This window comes from Rhea americana, unplaced genomic scaffold, assembly GCF_003343005.1.
Source record: "Rhea americana isolate MKP2758 unplaced genomic scaffold, rheAme1 scaffold_8, whole genome shotgun sequence".
NCBI classification, from domain to species: domain Eukaryota; kingdom Metazoa; phylum Chordata; class Aves; order Rheiformes; family Rheidae; genus Rhea; species Rhea americana.
In genome coordinates, this window is record NW_028186978.1 from 5,717,361 (window position 1) to 5,734,948 (window position 17,588).

The following is a 17,588-nucleotide window of genomic DNA, read 5'->3' on the forward strand; positions in this document are numbered from 1 at the left end:
GATACCTTTAATGAAACTATATCCTGAGGAAAAATGAAAATTGAGGATTCACTAGAAACGACTACAGAGAGTACTTAGCAATTTGAGGTAGGCTTTAAGACTGTAGTATGCTTTTGAAAATACAATTAAATTGCATTATAGTGAATATCAGGCAGCTGTAAACCTTCATTATTTTAATTCTTTTAAGGATTTTTTTTTCAAATTGGGAGAGCAACGCTGATACTTTGTTGTAACTTCCTCCTTATTTCTATATCAGACTTTCTCGATACCAGACTTATAGTACATTATGCAATTATTCTTCTGTTTTTTAAGGACTTGATCTTCTGCCAACTGTATTTACCTCTCGTAGTCGGATTCCCCTTTGATAAATCTATTGCAAACTTGTATGTGTTGTGTCTTCATCAGTTTGACTTCATCTAATTTTTATTGCGCCTGCAGTCATATGTCAAATGAGTATAGATTTTACAATAAAAAGAATATTTGTCAGATGCTGAAATAAAACACTGATGGTTTTAACGCACTAATTTAACCTGTCTTTTTCCTTTATAAAACAATGTGAAATCTAGAACACCTTAAGTTTAAGGCATACAAACTGTTACACCACTTATGCAATGTAATTTTTCTGCTGGCCATATTTTAATCAACATAGTGTTAGTAAAGGACACAGTGTTAGGGAAAGAAGACTATTGACTTTCTTAGGGCAAAAGTTCATGGCTGAAAGACAGTACTGCAATTTTTAAAAAATATCCTTAATAGGCTTGGTCTGTATTGGCATTTGTGCAATGATTACAGCTATTTCAAACAAATAAACAAAAACTAGAGTTTTCAAATCCATCTTTATTTCTGCTGTTGGAAAATTAACTCTGTGAACAGATGTTTTCCAAAATGGAATACAGTCTTTGATAAGAATTTTTCTTTGGAGCACTATCCCTAGAGTTTTTCCAGAGTCTTCATTGACTCAGATCATTTTAGTTATTTCTAGGAGATTAAAAAAAAAAAAAAAAAAGTTTTTAATTTATTAAGTGAGTTGTTCTCTCTCTGAAGCTCTTGCCAACTTACCAGAAGGGTGTAGCAAAGATGATTCAGGTACATTTCTATTAAGTTGGAATAGCATCTAGAACATAAAAAATATAGGACAGCTTTTGAAAGCTGACTTATGTTCCTGTTTCCCTAAACAGCCCTGGTGGTCTAGAGACCTTGTCCATTTATGAGAACAGACTTTTATGTCATCGACATGAAGATGTGAAGGGAGAAGCTGTAGCCTGAGAAACTGAAGGAACAGATTCCCATTCTTCTATTTGTCTTTCATCATCCTCCTGCATGTATTACTTTTAACTCTTCCTTCTCTGTGTGYGTAAAAAGTTGTGCTTTTTCACCCGCTGAAGGAGGAAGATTTTAGGACTTCTAAATTCCTGACTCTGTGGAAAGTAGGAGATTAGCTATTCTGACAGAGAAGGGATTATATTGAGCTTTAGATAACAGTTTTTTTTAACCCAGCACTAGTCTTTAGCGAAGGAATTTAATTATGCAAATTAACTGAAAAAGGCTTTGTCTAAGATCATCAGAATTCTTTTGTTACCTAAATCAAAATAGTACTTTTTAAGGTTATCTTTATTGGTATGATTATTCCTTTCCCCTTTATTTTCATTCATCTTCATCTCTTACCTTACTGTCTGCTCTTCAAACTTTAATTTTCTATAGCACCTTATTCTTTTTTCTATCTGTTTCCTCTTTTGGGACTGATTCTGTGGTATATCTAAGCATTCTGTGAGGGTGCTGTCCAGGATCWCCCATGTTCTGTGTGAAACTGTATTTCTGCATCCTCATGGCTTGTCCCATCTACAGCAGTTCCAGTGATTTGGAAATCTGTCAGCAACCCASACTTCCTTTCATAGCTCTCCTTGTTAAGTACCCAGCTTTCATTTTAGGCTTAAATTTTCTAGAATCACTTTTTCTAATCCTTCCTTGTCTTCTGACAATAGCTTTGCTATCCTTTCTGTGTCATGTAGATGTGATGAAGTAATAGTTGTACATTAGAAAAGTATAGCTGAATGTGAAATGAAGTGTYATGCTCTGCACTATCAAATCCATTACTATCTTGCCTTGTTACTTGTGCTTTTTAATTATTTAAGGAATATATAGCCTAACACAATTTGTTTTTTCTATTTTTTTGTGATGTTATACCTCACTCCAGCAGCTAGCAGACTTTAGGCAGACTATTGTGCTGATACAGAGCCATGCTGTCTACAAGATTCCCCCCCCCCCCTGCTCCTGTCCACTTTTAGACTGCACATTTCAGGATAAGGGTCTCTAGTCTACAGTGATTTTAGTTAAGATAGTTTCATCGTATAGTCATGTTTACCTATATTAAATACTAACATTTTTAGTCATGCTATCTGAAAATAATGTGATGAAAACAACAGAATTTAAGAGGGTTCCTTGCAGTGAATTTTACCCAATGCAGCAGGGTAGTAAGCAGCAGGTGTAGGGCTTGTAAGAGAAGGCATGCAGTAAATATGGCTGTTGTTTTTCTTGCCCTTTTAGAGATGTAACTCAGAAAAAGTATTAAGAACTTACATGCAACATCTCACTCAGCATTACTAAAACAARTCCTCAGTTTAATAAGACTTACGAAATTACACAATGTAAGCAATAGTGTCTACCTTCATATTTGATAGGGTTAAATATTTTGAGCTTTGTCAGTGCTTGGAGTTCAAGGCTAAGTTCATATCTAGCTTTATCTGGAAGACAGTCTCCCTTGCAGTCTGAATTCCGTGCATTTCTCTTGGATGGTGAGGGAAAACAAGTTTCCTCTGAGGCTTCCTGTGAGAATTGTTCAGCTGAAGACACTATTCTCTCTCTAAATGAATCCTTGATCTATTCTAGTATGATTTCTTCCTCAAATCAGTTTGAGAGATTAAGAAACCTGTCTGTTAACGTATGTTTAATTTGGGGGCTTTTCCTGTTTAGACTAGTGGGTAAAATATGTGACCCTGCCAGAAGCAAGGATGAGAACGTAGGAGCTCCATGTATAGAGGCTGCAGAGTCGGGCATTATCCTGCTTTTCTGTCTGCAGTCTTGGAGTGGAGTCTTCAAGGCTTCAGCAAAAGGGATGCCTCCCACTTCTCCTGGAGAGTGACCTAAGAGTTCAAGTCCTGACAAGCTRAGCTAGGCTTTAGACCAAAATCCGATGTCTAGACCAGTGTGCTAGCTGTAAGTCGGTGGACAAAAAGAAAGTTGCCATCTCTGGTTGGTGCCTCTCAGAATAGATACCAGTGTTCCAGATTCTAACTTAAGAAGAATCTTGTGCAGACATACATGTTAAGCTGTACTTAAATTTTTATACTGACCAGCTCCAAGCTTTTCCTTGGTCAGCATAGGGGAGTACTAGTTCCTCTGTAGAGATACCACTTACTGTATATAGTAGAGAGGAGAAACGCCTTATTTAAGCTTTACAAATACTAATTTAGAGATTCTAAAATGCATTTTTTAGCTTTTGCAATGTCTATACTTAGGAGGTCAGAATATGGCCRTTTTGTCTTTCCCTTTTCTACATCTTTACTGTATTTTGTATGGTTGATGTTTACTTACCAAAACTACTCACTTATCTCCTTTCATTTCTTCCTCCTTAAGTGGCGAGTGAGAAAAGAAGCTATGATGGGTCTTGCCCAGCTATACAAGAAGTATTGCCTTCATGCCGAGGCTGGAAAAGATGCTGCAGAGAAAGTGAGCTGGATAAAGGATAAACTTTTGCACATATATTATCAAAATAGCATTGATGACAAGTGAGTCAACATAAACCTTCATAATTTTAATTGTGTAGTGATAAGAGATAATTCTGAAAATGAAAAATAAAAAATTAAATAAATGAAAACATTGAAATGTGAAAGGTATTACGGTGATGTCCTTGTATCACACATTTTTGTAGCTTTAAGTATGATATATTTGATTAATAATCATTAAGACATGTATTAAGATCTTCAGGATGGTTACATTATCTATTCATTTATTCATTCTATATACTGCTAGAACTAGATCTGTTATGATGCTAAATTGTTATTAACTAACTACTGCATAAAAGAGAATTATCAAATTTTGCTTTTGATATGCTTGTTTCTTATTTCCTTAATACWATCTAGAGGCTTGCATGTTAAAATTTATCAACGTTCTGTGAATGTGGTGCGCTACCACGGTATCTCATTTTGCTGTGCCTCCTAGAACTTGACTCTTCAGATAGAATGAAAGCAGTAGAAATATCTCCACTGTTGTCATGTCTTCCCTGTTTTCCCTCCCTTAAATTTTTGAACTACCCTTAGGCTTAGACAAAAGTCTTTTGGCCAAGGTTTTAGAAGGTCAGAGTTTTCAGCTCTTGCTGTTAATTCTTTGTCTTTCACAAGGAAAGCCAAGCTATGAGATCACACAAAGATGAAATTCCAGCCTAAATTTTTAATATGGCCTACCCAGAATTCAGCTATTTCTCATAGTATTTCTTAGCATCTTGCCTATATAGCATGCTACTTCAATCTGTTGCGTAGTCTTAGCTACTAGTCCATATGGGCTAATCTGGGCTAAAGTTAATTCTTTCGGATAACATCACACTGCTGCAGATGTGAAGACTCACCTTGTTCATATTGCTGATCATATCTAGGCCACAGTTATGTATTTATTCATCTTCCTTAGGAAAAAAAAGAAAAAAGAAAGATTTATGAAATTGTGTACACAAAAGTTGTACTGAAAGACTGTCAAGGCTGAAGAATCAAATGCTGACAAATTATGAAATTCCCACCTAGTTTATAGAAAGCTAATTCTAAATATGTATATGCATCAAATATGCTTCCAACTGTATTGTCACGCATGGTTTTTCTAGCGTGTTCATGTCTCATTCAGCACACAAGCTGATAACAGGGAATGAGTCTAAGTTTTATAGTGACTGTTGCAGATGTTTTTAATATTCCTGCTCACTGAAAATGCAGAACAGTGCAAAGGAAATGAGCCAAGAACTTTCAAGGAAAGACTGTGTCATCAAAGCTGAGTTTCTTTCTCTGACAGGGTCTGGTTAAGCCATTTAAACCAGTCTTTTCATGAGTAACCACTGATATCATACTGTTTTTCTGCATGCCCACACTGAAAGATCAGAGACTTGATTTTTTTTTTTCCTTTTATTGTTCCTCTAGTTTAGGACCCTGAATTTTAATATGAATTCTATTGCTTTTTAAGGTGATAATGAAGTTCTTGTTCAGTCATGTTGTTGGGTTGTTTTCTTCATCTTACAGTGGAGGAATAAATGCATTATATCAAATAACTTTATCATTGTTAGAATTAGGCAGTTAGCACTTTAGCACCTAAAGAGCTATATAAATGCTCTTATCTCTAAGATTCAGTCCATCCAATCCTTAAAGACGGGCACATACATCAGAATAAGCAAAACTTGGCCAGTTTTTCTTCCAGGGTGGAGGATGAGGATAAAAAGTAACAGTGAACAGCTGTCAGCCTTGGAGTGTTTCCATTGTGTGCAYGCAATAGCACTAGTTCTCTCAAAGGATAAGAGCACAGTATCACGCAGTACTGTATGCATGCATGAAGTGGAGTAGAACAGATCTTATCTAAATATACTTAACCCTATCATTAATGTTTTTGCTGTTAGTCGACTATTGATGTGCATGTGCAGTTAAGACAGAACTTGCAGCCATAAAAACTACTTGTCAGCTTTTTCCCCTGAGATTCTTCATGCTTTGCAACAACTGCACAGAGAATGATGTGAGATAACCACATCCTGAACACTGCCCTGTTACCTGCTGGTGATACACTAGCCAGCAATGAACATCTAGTGGCTTTCCCCACAGGAAAAATATTACCTGTTCGTAAATTCTTACCCTAACCTACAGGGAACAGGGAGGCATGATGCACTCTCTCATTTATACTGGCAGCATTTCTGGAAAATATATGGGCTAAAGCCATGTTCATAAGTTAGTAAGTTAGATGATTTTGATACCTCTGATCTCCTACTAAATTGAGCACAGTGGTGATGGAGTCTCCTGAGGTTCAAAGATCCCCAAAGCAGTTTAGTTTCAGGAGTCATCTGTAGTAAAATGCACATTTAAAGGGAGGAAAACAAGTTGTCTTGAGATAGTTATATTCATATTCATGACCATCCTTTTGTTCTTCTGCCTAGGCATCATGTCCCTTGGAGTTTCTCTGATCAGAGATAAGGTGCTTTTGACCTGCTTTGCCTTGCATAGAGAGGGTAGAAGGCACTCCCAGGGTACTTTAGTAGGAATCTTTATAAACAAAGTCTGGAAATTCAAGCACATAAAGTATCTGTCCGTCAATATTAAATTGTGAACAGCTCTTGCTATAAATTAAAGTCTGAATGTTCTTTCAGGGCTTTTTTGTTAGATGGACTGTACAATCATTATTTAGTTCATGTTTTTATATTTTATGTAAAAATATGTATTCTTGTGGTTTATTTTTTTTAAAAAGAGAAAAAATCAAATTTCTCTACTAGCTTGTTGTTTTTTTCCCTCTTTTCTCCTTTAGTTGCATATGTTTTAGTGTTTCTTGGTCTCTACCTTTTTAGTGCTTATTTTCAGCACTAAATAGTGCTGAATATCATTAGTTTCAAATGTTTTGATTTTTCTCAAGTATTGCAATTTTATTTTAAATTTCCCTTTTATGATACTTAAGATTTTTACTTTTTCTCACCCTGAAGTTGTTTTCTTGCTATGTCCCTTTTTCTTGTGTATGAGAGCTTCTCAAAGCCTGAAGAAAAAGGAGAATTTGGATGGTGACAAATAAAATAATTACACCCTCTCTGAGGAGGAAGTAAAAGGGCATAGAAGAGCTCTTAAGAAGCGGTTCTTGCTAATCTTCCTACCAACACTGGAAGGGATTTTTACAATTGAGAGAAAGACCATTACTTTCTTTTTCTTCTCTGCTGAAAAATCTAGTTTCAGTAAATTCTGATATATCTTATTCCTCCCGCTTATCTAAAATATATTGGTGCTTTTGGAAATGTAGAGATTTTATTTCTTCTTTTGCTGCAGATTACTAGTAGAGAAAATCTTTGCTCAGTATCTTGTCCCGCACAATTTGGAAACTGAAGAGAGAATGAAGTGCTTATACTATTTGTATGCTAGCTTGGATCCAAATGCTGTCAAGTGAGTATGGTTGATATTTAGCAAATATTTATCTCTCCTTCAGCCTTTTCTAATATCTATATAGTCTGTCAAAGATTTGGTTCTGGTCTAACCATTTACCAACTTTTAGTTCATCTGCTTTTGGAACTTCATTTGCTTGTAATGAATTAATTCCCTAAATTACCACTTACAATGCACAGTTACTCCATTATTCACAGAACTTACTTAGATCTCACTTGTATTATTAAGATTTAAATAAGGTTATTTATAATAAGTGTTATTTGCAAGTATCTCAAAATATTTCCTTCAGCTGTATAAATTTTTAGATACTGACTTTACTCAACCATTGGACAACAAGATACCTCAATATYTGAGGAGAGAGTGATTTTAGGGTTCTGTTTATCTGCATTGTTTTCATTGGATTTTATATCAAAATTAAACTGATACAGAAAATTTTAATCAAAATATACCATTGCAGGAATTGAAATTTAATGAGTAAGGAAATGTGTTTCAGCAATAAGCAAAGGTCAGTTTGCTGGCTGAATTTACATTTTTCAAGAGTTTAAAGCATGACAGTTACTTTTTTGCATTATAAACATTATCTGTTCAGCATTTGTGTTCAGGGGCCCATTTGGATTTGCACATGATATTCTTGGCTAAGTCCGGGTAGAGTTAGAAGCGCCCAAGTGATGACTTCTAGATTTGCTCAATGCTAGGATCCGTGATAGAGGTATCCGTAACTGAATTCTGTCTGACAGTGATCTGGTTGTTGTACAGAAAATGTTTTTGAGGTAACTAGGGAGTTGTAAGGCATATTTTGGGTGTCCTGCCATATATGAAATACGTGTGCAAAAGAAATATGTTTATTGTAGATTGCACATGAAAACATGTACAAAATACTGTACTCTTAGGACTTTGTATTCGATATGACTGAATTGACTCATGCGCATTAGTATCTTTTGTAGACTATGCTTTTAGAGTTACTGTTTTAGTCTAAAGGAAATAATATTTGGCAGAAGAGTGATTAAAGGATTAGTTCAGATGGTAGAGTAGATGGACAGGTATTTAGCTTCAGAAGTGCAACTTTAGAGATGCTAAAAACTTTTTTTTTTAAATAAAATAAAATGTTCCCTTGAAGACTTCACAGAAATTGTAAAACTCTGCTAAGATAATGGACCAGGCTGTTTGTTACATCATGAATATAAATTTTGTGGAAGCATTTAAAATTTATAGAAATGCTCTGGATTTACAGTTCTTTTTTTATCTAAGAAAAAAATTTGTTCTGCCTTGTTTAGGATTGTGTTATTTTTAATACTTGGTAGGTTTTGTTTGTCCCTACTACATGCTATACTTGTAAATAAATTATTATTATTTTTTATTATTATTATTTTACTAATATATCCAGCATATTCTTGTGACGTACAAATCCGTAAGCTTTTGTTTCTGGTTTTACACTTTTACAGAGCACTGAATGAGATGTGGAAGTGCCAGAACATGCTAAGGAGTCACGTACGAGAATTATTAGACTTGCATAAGCAACCCACTGTACGGTTTTGAAAATATTAATACTTTATCATATAGACCTGTTGCACTATTTTACCTATTTTATACTATATTATTTGTTTATTGATTTCTTTTATTTCTTTCTTTTATTTTTTTTTTACTTGTAGACAATATTGCATTTTTGTTAAGTAAAGTTGCTTTCAGTAATTCAGTAATGATTACAGTTTTGAGGCTCCTTTTGCTTACCATGTTTTTATGTTAACAGTGAGTAATTGTGAAAGAAAAAAAAATAAAAACTGCAGAGGTTGGGGGATTTTTTTTTTTTGATAGGCTTTTGTTAGTTCTCATTTTGTAATGTATTTTGATATTTTCAAGTGAAATAGGGTGTAACATAAAGCAACAGAAGTTTTCAAGTATTTGTACTGGAACATTGCTTGTAAGCATATCTTCAAACTGGCAGAAACTTTAAATGAAAGCGTGCAATTGGTTGGGGGTTGTCTTGGTTTTTTGTTTTGTTTGTTTGGGGGGTTTCTGAGATCTTTTTCCAACAGCACAGACAACAGATTTTGATTTATCATCTGTTAGTGAATTTTTGCAATTCTTCGATATTGTAAGATCTTCCCCTTTTTTTTGTATGTACCAACTGCTAATGTTACTATTATACTATTCTACTGTTTATTCTTAAGGCAAAGGCATAAAAAGCCAGATTCCAGAGTAAAACAAACTGCTGCAGAAGAACTGACAGATCAGCTTAAAAATGTGTGTTCTAAAGGAAGTGTCACTAATCTTTTTTTCTTTTTGCTTTTGCTGCTCTTCTCAGTCAGAAGCAAACAGTGCTGCCATGTTTGGAAAGCTGATGACCATAGCAAGTGAGTGTTACTAAGTTCTGTAAACTGTTACTACAGCATTCCTGGAAATTTTATTTCTATGAATGTTGACATACTAAAGTGGCAAGTTTATCTTACCTTTGCATTGTGTTTAATCATGTAGAAAACCTTCCAGATCCTGGAAAAGCACAAGATTTTGTGAAGAAATTCAATCAGGTTTTGGGTGATGATGAGAAACTTCGATCCCAGCTTGAACTTTTAATTAGCCCTACATGTTCGTGTAAACAGGCAGATATCTGTGTGGTAAGGAAATGGAAAAGCAAACTTTTATGCCTTTAGTATTTGTACTTAAATTAATTGTTCAGAGTTAAAGGTCTCTTTTAATACATTAATGTGATTTTATGTATTTCCTATTTTTATAAAAGAACTTTTTGGTTAACCTGTAGGGATTGCTGAAAATATAAACTATAATCATTATCTTACTTTCTAAGAAAATGTTTGGGGGTTTGCTTCCTGGAATTAGGGATCAAACATAAAGTCTAAAAATTCTAATTTCATTTGTGATTTTATTTCAAGAGTCTCTGTTATGAGGTTCCTAAATTCCTTCCCACACTGATGAAACTTGTTTTGAGTACCAGCAAGCCAAATATTCTACCATGTGTATATTATTCATATTTTTCTCTCTCTCTCTCTCTCTCGTGGAGTCTGATATCAAACATCACTGATGAAGATGCTGACCTTAGTATTTAACTAGAGTTTTTCAGAGGTTTACAGATTGTGCCAACAATCATAGTTTTTTTTTTTTTTCATTTTACTGCCAAAGTAAAACAGACAATTTGATTGGATAATGTTAAAATGGAGAGTATAAAATAGCAAAGGCTTCTTGCTTTTTGTCTGACAGTTCTACAGTCATCTAAGAACCAAAATTACAGAATGATCCTCAGAATTATGTCCTAACCACTAATGTATGGATTTTTTTTCTCCTTCTGAAATAGTGAATTTTAGGCTTTGGGAACACGGTCATGCAATTTCAACAGGAAGACTTCTTTTTTCATCTTCCTAAAGATACTTTAGCATGATAGTTAGGACAGGACAGTCCCCTAGATTTTAAGGTCTATAGGTTCAAACCCTTCAGGAAAAGGAAATTCAAGAAACTACTTCTTTGAGAGATTCTAGACTTTTGTTCAAAATAAAAATACCTTACTCACCGCTTTCTGCTGGGTTTGCAGCTGAATTTAGCATTCTTGACGTATGTTTGCAGTTTTCAGAGGGGAAAAATGGATTTTGGATCCAAAACATTCATAGGCAAGGACATGGGGCCTGAACATCTGTCATAGGCAAGGTAGTGTATAGTAGCGTAGCTTTTACTGTAACATTTTGTTTTTTATGCTAACTCAAGCATTCAGCAAAGTTACATGGAGATTCACAGACTGCTCTTGTCAGCTTAGGTATCTGAATTCTGTTCACATTGCACTTAGCTCTCCCTTGGTTCTGTTTTGGATCTGGTCTGCAATGACTCAAGAAACTCTGAAGAACTCCAGCTAGAAGCCTAAAGACATCTTACCTTTAAATACTTCTCAGAATCTTACCTGCTTTCACTATGATGTGATTAAAAAAGACTTGGTGCTAATAGCAGTCTCCCTTAAAATACATTTCAGTATAGACAATCTCTATAGTTAACCGACTATATTTTGCTTATTTGAGATGCTTAAGAAATAATTAAAATTAGTGTAATTCTTGTAATCTTAACGTTCTTGTAGAGGGAGATAGCCCGGAAACTTGCAAATCCAAAGCAGCCAACAAATCCTTTCTTGGAAATGGTCAAATTTCTTTTGGAAAGAATTGCCCCTGTACATATTGACTCAGAAGCCATTAGGTAAGTTCAGAAGATCATGCTAATTCATGAATGATTATAAAGATGATTTAAATAACAATAACAACAACAGAAGATTTTTTTAGGGTTTAGATTAGTCTGCCATAGCAGTAGGTATAATTTTTTAAAAATCATTTTCCACAAATTTCTTCATTTTAAACAGTCTGGAAAGCCAAATTTGATTTTTGTTACTTCTTTGTAATGCTAAGTCTGCAAATAATTTAAAAAACACCAAAGTTATTCCTGGTAACATTGCTATTCGTGGGTGAAAACGAAGGTGAAAATGAGCATAATTTTCACACAGTTAACTGCCACATAGTCTTCCATGTAACAGCTGAGTTAATTAGTTTTTGTGGGATTGAGTAAGAGAAGGTTTAATGTTTGGATTTCCTGTGAGACTTGTCTGGCAACCTGATTATATACTAAAACTTACGCAAATACATATTGATCTGGATGCTGCCAACATGTCTTTTTTTAAAAGGAATTAAATTTCATAGTGAGCTCAGTTGGAAGAAAAGGAGTGTAACAGAATAGCTTCATAAAAACAATAGACCATTACCATTCCTTTACTTATTGTCAAAACCAAATACTCCTGTTGATATTGCTAGCCTTAACGTTGTACGTTCTCAGGTTCATTTGTTTGGATTTTTTTTTTCTTTCTGTATCTCTTACTTTAGTGCACTAGTAAAACTGATGAATAAATCGATAGAGGGGACAGCTGATGATGAAGAGGAGGGTGTAAGTCCTGATACTGCTATTCGTGCAGGACTTGAACTTCTCAAGGTAATCTTTATTAATGTGGCTATATATTTTGTAATAGTAAAAAGTTTTTATTATTATTGACTTAGAGAATCTTGAAGTAGACTGACTTTTGGAAGGAGTATGTTTTGAAAAAAGTGTGCAGTATGCATATTAAAACAGAAAGTGATTTCTGTTTAGGAAAGTCGTATAGAAGAAGGTACAAAGCAAAGTGAGAGGAAGAGAAACGGGGAAGTTAGAGGTATGATTTGAGGCCTGTATGGTACTGGAAGAAAAGCAAACAAGCTCAAGAGCTGACTTACGCAGAGCAAACAAAAGGGACTTTCGTTCTCAGTGGTAATGAGAAATGACTGGCTTAGCAGATTTCCATATACTTCAAATCCTTCTTTCTCCCTCTGTGATGGTTTTGACAGTTTACAAATGCGATATTAGTTTTAATATGTTACAAAGAGGGCACTATAAAATCAAGAACAGTATGGAGGTGAAGGTTACATAATTAAGGTGACTCTTTTCTCAAGTACGAATGAATAAGCTGGAGTTTATGGAGGCGTATCACGCCAAATTTGGCAATGGCATCAGTATGGTAGAAGCAGTTCTAAAGAAATACACATGGAAGTAATGTCTGTTTGCTAATGTTGCTCAAAAGATAAAGCTGCCACAATTGAAGATTTTGTATCTGTGACATGGTACCTTTGAAAATGTTATTTCATAAACAGATATTTACAGGCACATGCATATTACGCACAAGCATCTCTGAAGAAATCCAGATGAGATGAATCCAAAAATATACAAAATATCACGTTCTCCTTATGCTATCTGAACTTTACAATACTTAATACAGTTTTGCTTTGAGATAAACTTCTGTCTCTTTTGCCCTGCCTTGAATCTCTGCATGCTTAGTTTCTTATTTGACACATTTCACCTATTTAACAGAGTATATTAGATTTCATTAGCTTTAGATTAAAATGGCAGTAATTTATGCCTTGTTTCTATCAATACCTTAAGCTTCTTCATTTCTTTTCTGCTCAAGAACTATAGATTCTGAAGAAATTAATATTTAAGTTCAATTAAGTTAAATTGAAAAATGTTCCTAAGTAGATTGAAATATAAATGAATACTCTTGAATAAGTGTTCATATGTTTAAATAGTCAAACAATGCAATGTTTTATAAAATACTTGGAAGAGGGAGGACCTGAAGAACCAGATACAGAAAAATTTATTTGAAAATGTACATATCACCTTCTCCAAAATGCAAGTATTGAATGTAATAATCTCATATGAATATGCAATAGCTATTTATGTTATATATGTGTGGATGTGTATGTTATTGTATGCTATTATATTTGTGTACATATTTTTATATTAATGCTCACAAACAGCCATCTTTTTGTTTTTCTGTTTATTTTTCTGTGAATAAAATACATGCTTTAACATGTATCTCCAGGTTCTGTCCTTTACACATCCTACCTCGTTCCACTCTGCAGAGACCTATGAGTCTCTGTTGCAGTGCCTCAGGATGGAAGATGATAAGGTAGCAGAGGCAGCCATACAGATTTTCAGAAACACGGGTCACAAAATAGAAACAGACCTGCCACAGATAAGATCGTGAGTGTATTTCTTTGCATATTGCTTTTCATATGTAAACTGCTGCCTCTGGATAGTTTATTCAATATGTTACCCCTAAAATTACCTGCTAGTCTTGTAAATGTCTTCCATCATTTTGTGTTCTTTCACTACCTTTCTGTCTGCTCATTTTTAAACTCTGTTCCTACAGTTTTGTGTATTTATTGAAGATATTATATACTTAAAAATCTCCTTATACTAGACATGTTAAACAATGGAGTGTAGCCTGTTTCCCAGGTTACAAAGTAAGCAACAACAAAAATATGGTGAAGATAAAATTTCTTGGCATCGTTTCTACTCATATCTGTCCTTCACACAATTTTTGCTATCTTTCTGAGGAATGAAAATACAGTCTCTGAAGGATAAGAACTCTSTCTGTTGTGGAACAAGTTTGGAAACTAGTTACAAATGCAGGCATGAATTTCTAACAAAGAATAATTGGCTATCACTCATCTTTTATACAGTTTGCTCTTTAACTGCTGATTAAAGCTGCATAATCTACTAAGTATTCACAGACTATTTAAGACTTTGTGGGTGAAATCCAAAACTTTAAGATCAGTCTTTTGGTAACTAATAATCTAGAATATAAGGTGCAGGTTTCAAGTTCATGTGTATTGGAAATACCATCTCATGCACTACCTGCCAAAATGCATACTGGCATGCACCTTAAGTTCTGGGTGAATCAAAGGTATAACCTCAGCATTTCTTACGGCTTTGAATCAGATTTCAGGTGAAGGAAAAAGTTCGCATGAAAGACAGCTTTAAGACATTTGTAGGGGTAAAGAGAAGTAAAAGCTGAACATTCCCAATTGTCGGTATAGTTCCTAGAAGCTACAAGAGTTTCATCAAGACTGTGCATTGTTAGAGTGCATCATCTTCTGTGAAAGGAGCTGATATTACTGATGCTTTTTCTGGTTTCTTTACTCAGCCAGATATTGCTGAAGCATAGTCTGGCCAAGTCTCAAATAACTTACAAATGTAATGTCAGAATGGATGTCTAGCCCTTTGCATGGTTTGCAGGCAAGTCAGAGGCACCAAATAACATTACTAAAAGCTGATAATCCAGTAGTTCTCATCAAGACATTTGAGATTGCTTGTTAGTGTTCTGAAATCGAAAAATAAATCAGTATTTCAATGACTGAAAAAAAAAAAAATCTGAGGATAAGTAAATAAATTTGGACAAGATGTTCCAGATTTTGTATGTTAAGTAATCTCTAGTATAAATGAAAGATCTATTACAATCAGCAGGATTGTTTGCTTCAAGTAATGCTTCTATGTGCAGACTACTTGCTGTCCTTTGAAGTCGTGCTTTTCACCAGTAGCCCAAGTTCATCCTCATAAGGGAAACGGTTTTGTGCATGAGTTCRTGAACAGGGGATTTCAAATGGTTCTAGTCAGAGGGTGGCACTCACCATACTCAAGCAGAACCTGTGGAACATATTAAACAAAATTAAGTTCTGCCTTTTGCAGATGTATGTCAGTTGACGTGTGATATATGCTTTGTGACTGATGCATCTACCCTTGGCAAAGGCCCTTCAAAGTGGATGTATTTACACTATTAAAGCTGTAGATGAGACTTTGAAGCTTATTTTGATTATAGGTTTCACTGAATTCTGTGGTGTTTTGTTTCTTATTTAATCTAACTTGTAGAATCTTAGCAGGTTTGAGTGGAGCCATTCAAATAGTTAGCTCTTCCACATCATTTTGGTGCTTACTTCACATACTCACAAGACATTGTTAACATTTTTCTATTTTTTTTTAATCAGAGTTTATGTGTTTTTTTGAGAGAGGGGGGAAAAAAAGATTTTATTCTTTCAACCCTTCAGGCTTTTCTTCCATCTCTTGTTGCTACCTTTGATTATGTAGAATATTTTAGTGAAGACTGGATGCTAAATAATCTGCATACTGAATGCTGTATTACTATGGAGCTTTACAAGAAACTAGAAATTTTTGAATGTTTTTGTGTCAGACAATTTCTAGGCAATTTTATTTACTTGTCTCAGTTGCTGAGTGAGTTGCACAGTAAACCTCAAGAGTTAGTCTCTCACATGATGATCCCTTAGGTGACAGGCTTGCCTTCCTGCATGTTTTCAAGGAGTAGAACTGAACCAACCTACAACTGTTCTCTGGAGTGGCTTCTGCCCTGCTCTTTCCTTCCATGACCTCTGTTCAGGAAATAGATTTAAGGGGACTCAAATGCAAAAGCTCAAAATAAAGCAGTTATTCATGTAAATACACACATTGCAATTAAAGATGAAAGTTAAAGGAGTGAAGGCCTCTAAACACACTAATGTTTAATGATTGTTCCTAGCTTTCATAAATTTTATTAAGCCCAATCACTTCCAAGTCTAGCTTGGATAACAAGTCAAGGAGATTACCCTAGCTGAACCTGTAAGGTTCCACCTCCATCTCCTCCTTTGTATTCCTAAACAGCCTTATTTTGATTATTGCTTTCTTTCATGTTTAATTTTTTTTTCCTCCCTATGGGCTTTTTTCTGTTTAATTGTGTGCAAGCAGTTGTTCAACAGGTAACACTATATACAGTTCTATGCTGCTTTTCACTCAGTATGATTACTATCTTTCCTGAATAGACTTCAAAGAAATGCTTAATTTATAAGATTGTAGTTCTAGAAGGATAGATCTATATATAAGAACAACTATATTTTTGTAGATTGCAAATTATATTTTGAAGTATTTTGTTTAATGTTCACAGAACACTAATTCCAATTTTGCATCAGAAAGCAAAAAGAGGCACTCCTCACCAGGCAAAACAAGCTGTTCACTGTATACATGCCATATTTTCAAATAAAGAAGTGCAACTTGCACAGATCTTTGAGGTATGTTTTGCTTTTTTGTTTTTAAGATTCGTTTCTGGTCTTAAGTGAGACTAGTAATTAACATTAATTGAATTAATACTTTAATTAACAGATAATATTTATTAGATAAGGAAGGCTACAGGAGCATAGCAGTTGAGATAAGTCATTTTTTCAGTGACAAATTGTTAATGTTTCTGCTTCTTTGAGTTCTGATATTACAATATTCTGATTTCTGATATATAAGCTTTTTGTCTCCATGGGAGAAGTTATGGGAAAGTAAGCTAACTATGCAGGAATGATCCATGCAAACTCCAATGTGGATGCATATAGTAGATACTAAATGAGAGAGAACATTATCTACTTTCAGACTTTATTGAATTACCATACTTAAAACTCTGTGCATACAGCACCTTCTCGTGAAGGAAGTTAGTGAAGAGTAAATATTCTACTGTAAGCTCAAACACTGGCTTCCCACTTGCTTCCTTGCTTAGACGGGTTATAAAACAAAATGTCACCTTATGCAGAGAGGAAAAAGTTATTACTTTTCACTGTAATCTTTATATGCTAATATTATTAAGCCACACTTGTAAAATATCTTGCATTTTTCATCTTGGATAACTTTGAATGTGTGTGTAATCCAGAAGCCTGAAGATTTTTGGATTAAACTTAGAGAGGTTGATCTTACTACTTTAACTTCTGTGGGAGTGCAAGTTCATGTTCTTTCCCTACCATCAGAAGACAACTTCTGGATGCTGAGTGATAGAGCAGTACAGAATTATCCTGGTAGCTGTTATCTAGAAGGGAAATGCTGACCACTGATGAAAAGTCCTTGGTTGTTTCCAAGTTTTTACMTATACCATTTGTAATTATCATTCAGGTTTTCACAGCTCATGAGTAGAATTGAGTCTGAGTTTTGTCTCATGTCCTCCAGGTTTGACTGTGCTTCCCTGTTAAAAAGAAGAGAATATAAAATCATTTTGCCCTTATCTCATGTGAGATTGTTGATTACTCTGTTAACTAGGAAATTGCACCCTTTCTCCAATTTGCTTTG

General features: G+C 34.6%; 1 protein-coding gene across 2 annotated transcripts in view; it reads left to right on the forward strand.

The window, feature by feature from the left end:
• The window catches only part of PDS5A (PDS5 cohesin associated factor A), a 76,622-nt gene that overhangs the window by 40,422 nt on the left and 18,612 nt on the right, over positions 1-17,588 (forward strand). For both annotated transcript variants that reach the window (XM_085322905.1, XM_085322906.1), the window contains exons 11-19: positions 3,634-3,785; positions 7,044-7,157; positions 8,600-8,681; positions 9,460-9,508; positions 9,630-9,769; positions 11,227-11,342; positions 12,017-12,122; positions 13,543-13,703; positions 16,435-16,558. In XM_085322905.1, coding sequence (XP_085179031.1) covers positions 3,634-3,785; positions 7,044-7,157; positions 8,600-8,681; positions 9,460-9,508; positions 9,630-9,769; positions 11,227-11,342; positions 12,017-12,122; positions 13,543-13,703; positions 16,435-16,558 — 1,044 coding nt within the window. The remainder of the gene's footprint in view (positions 1-3,633; positions 3,786-7,043; positions 7,158-8,599; positions 8,682-9,459; positions 9,509-9,629; positions 9,770-11,226; positions 11,343-12,016; positions 12,123-13,542; positions 13,704-16,434; positions 16,559-17,588) is intronic.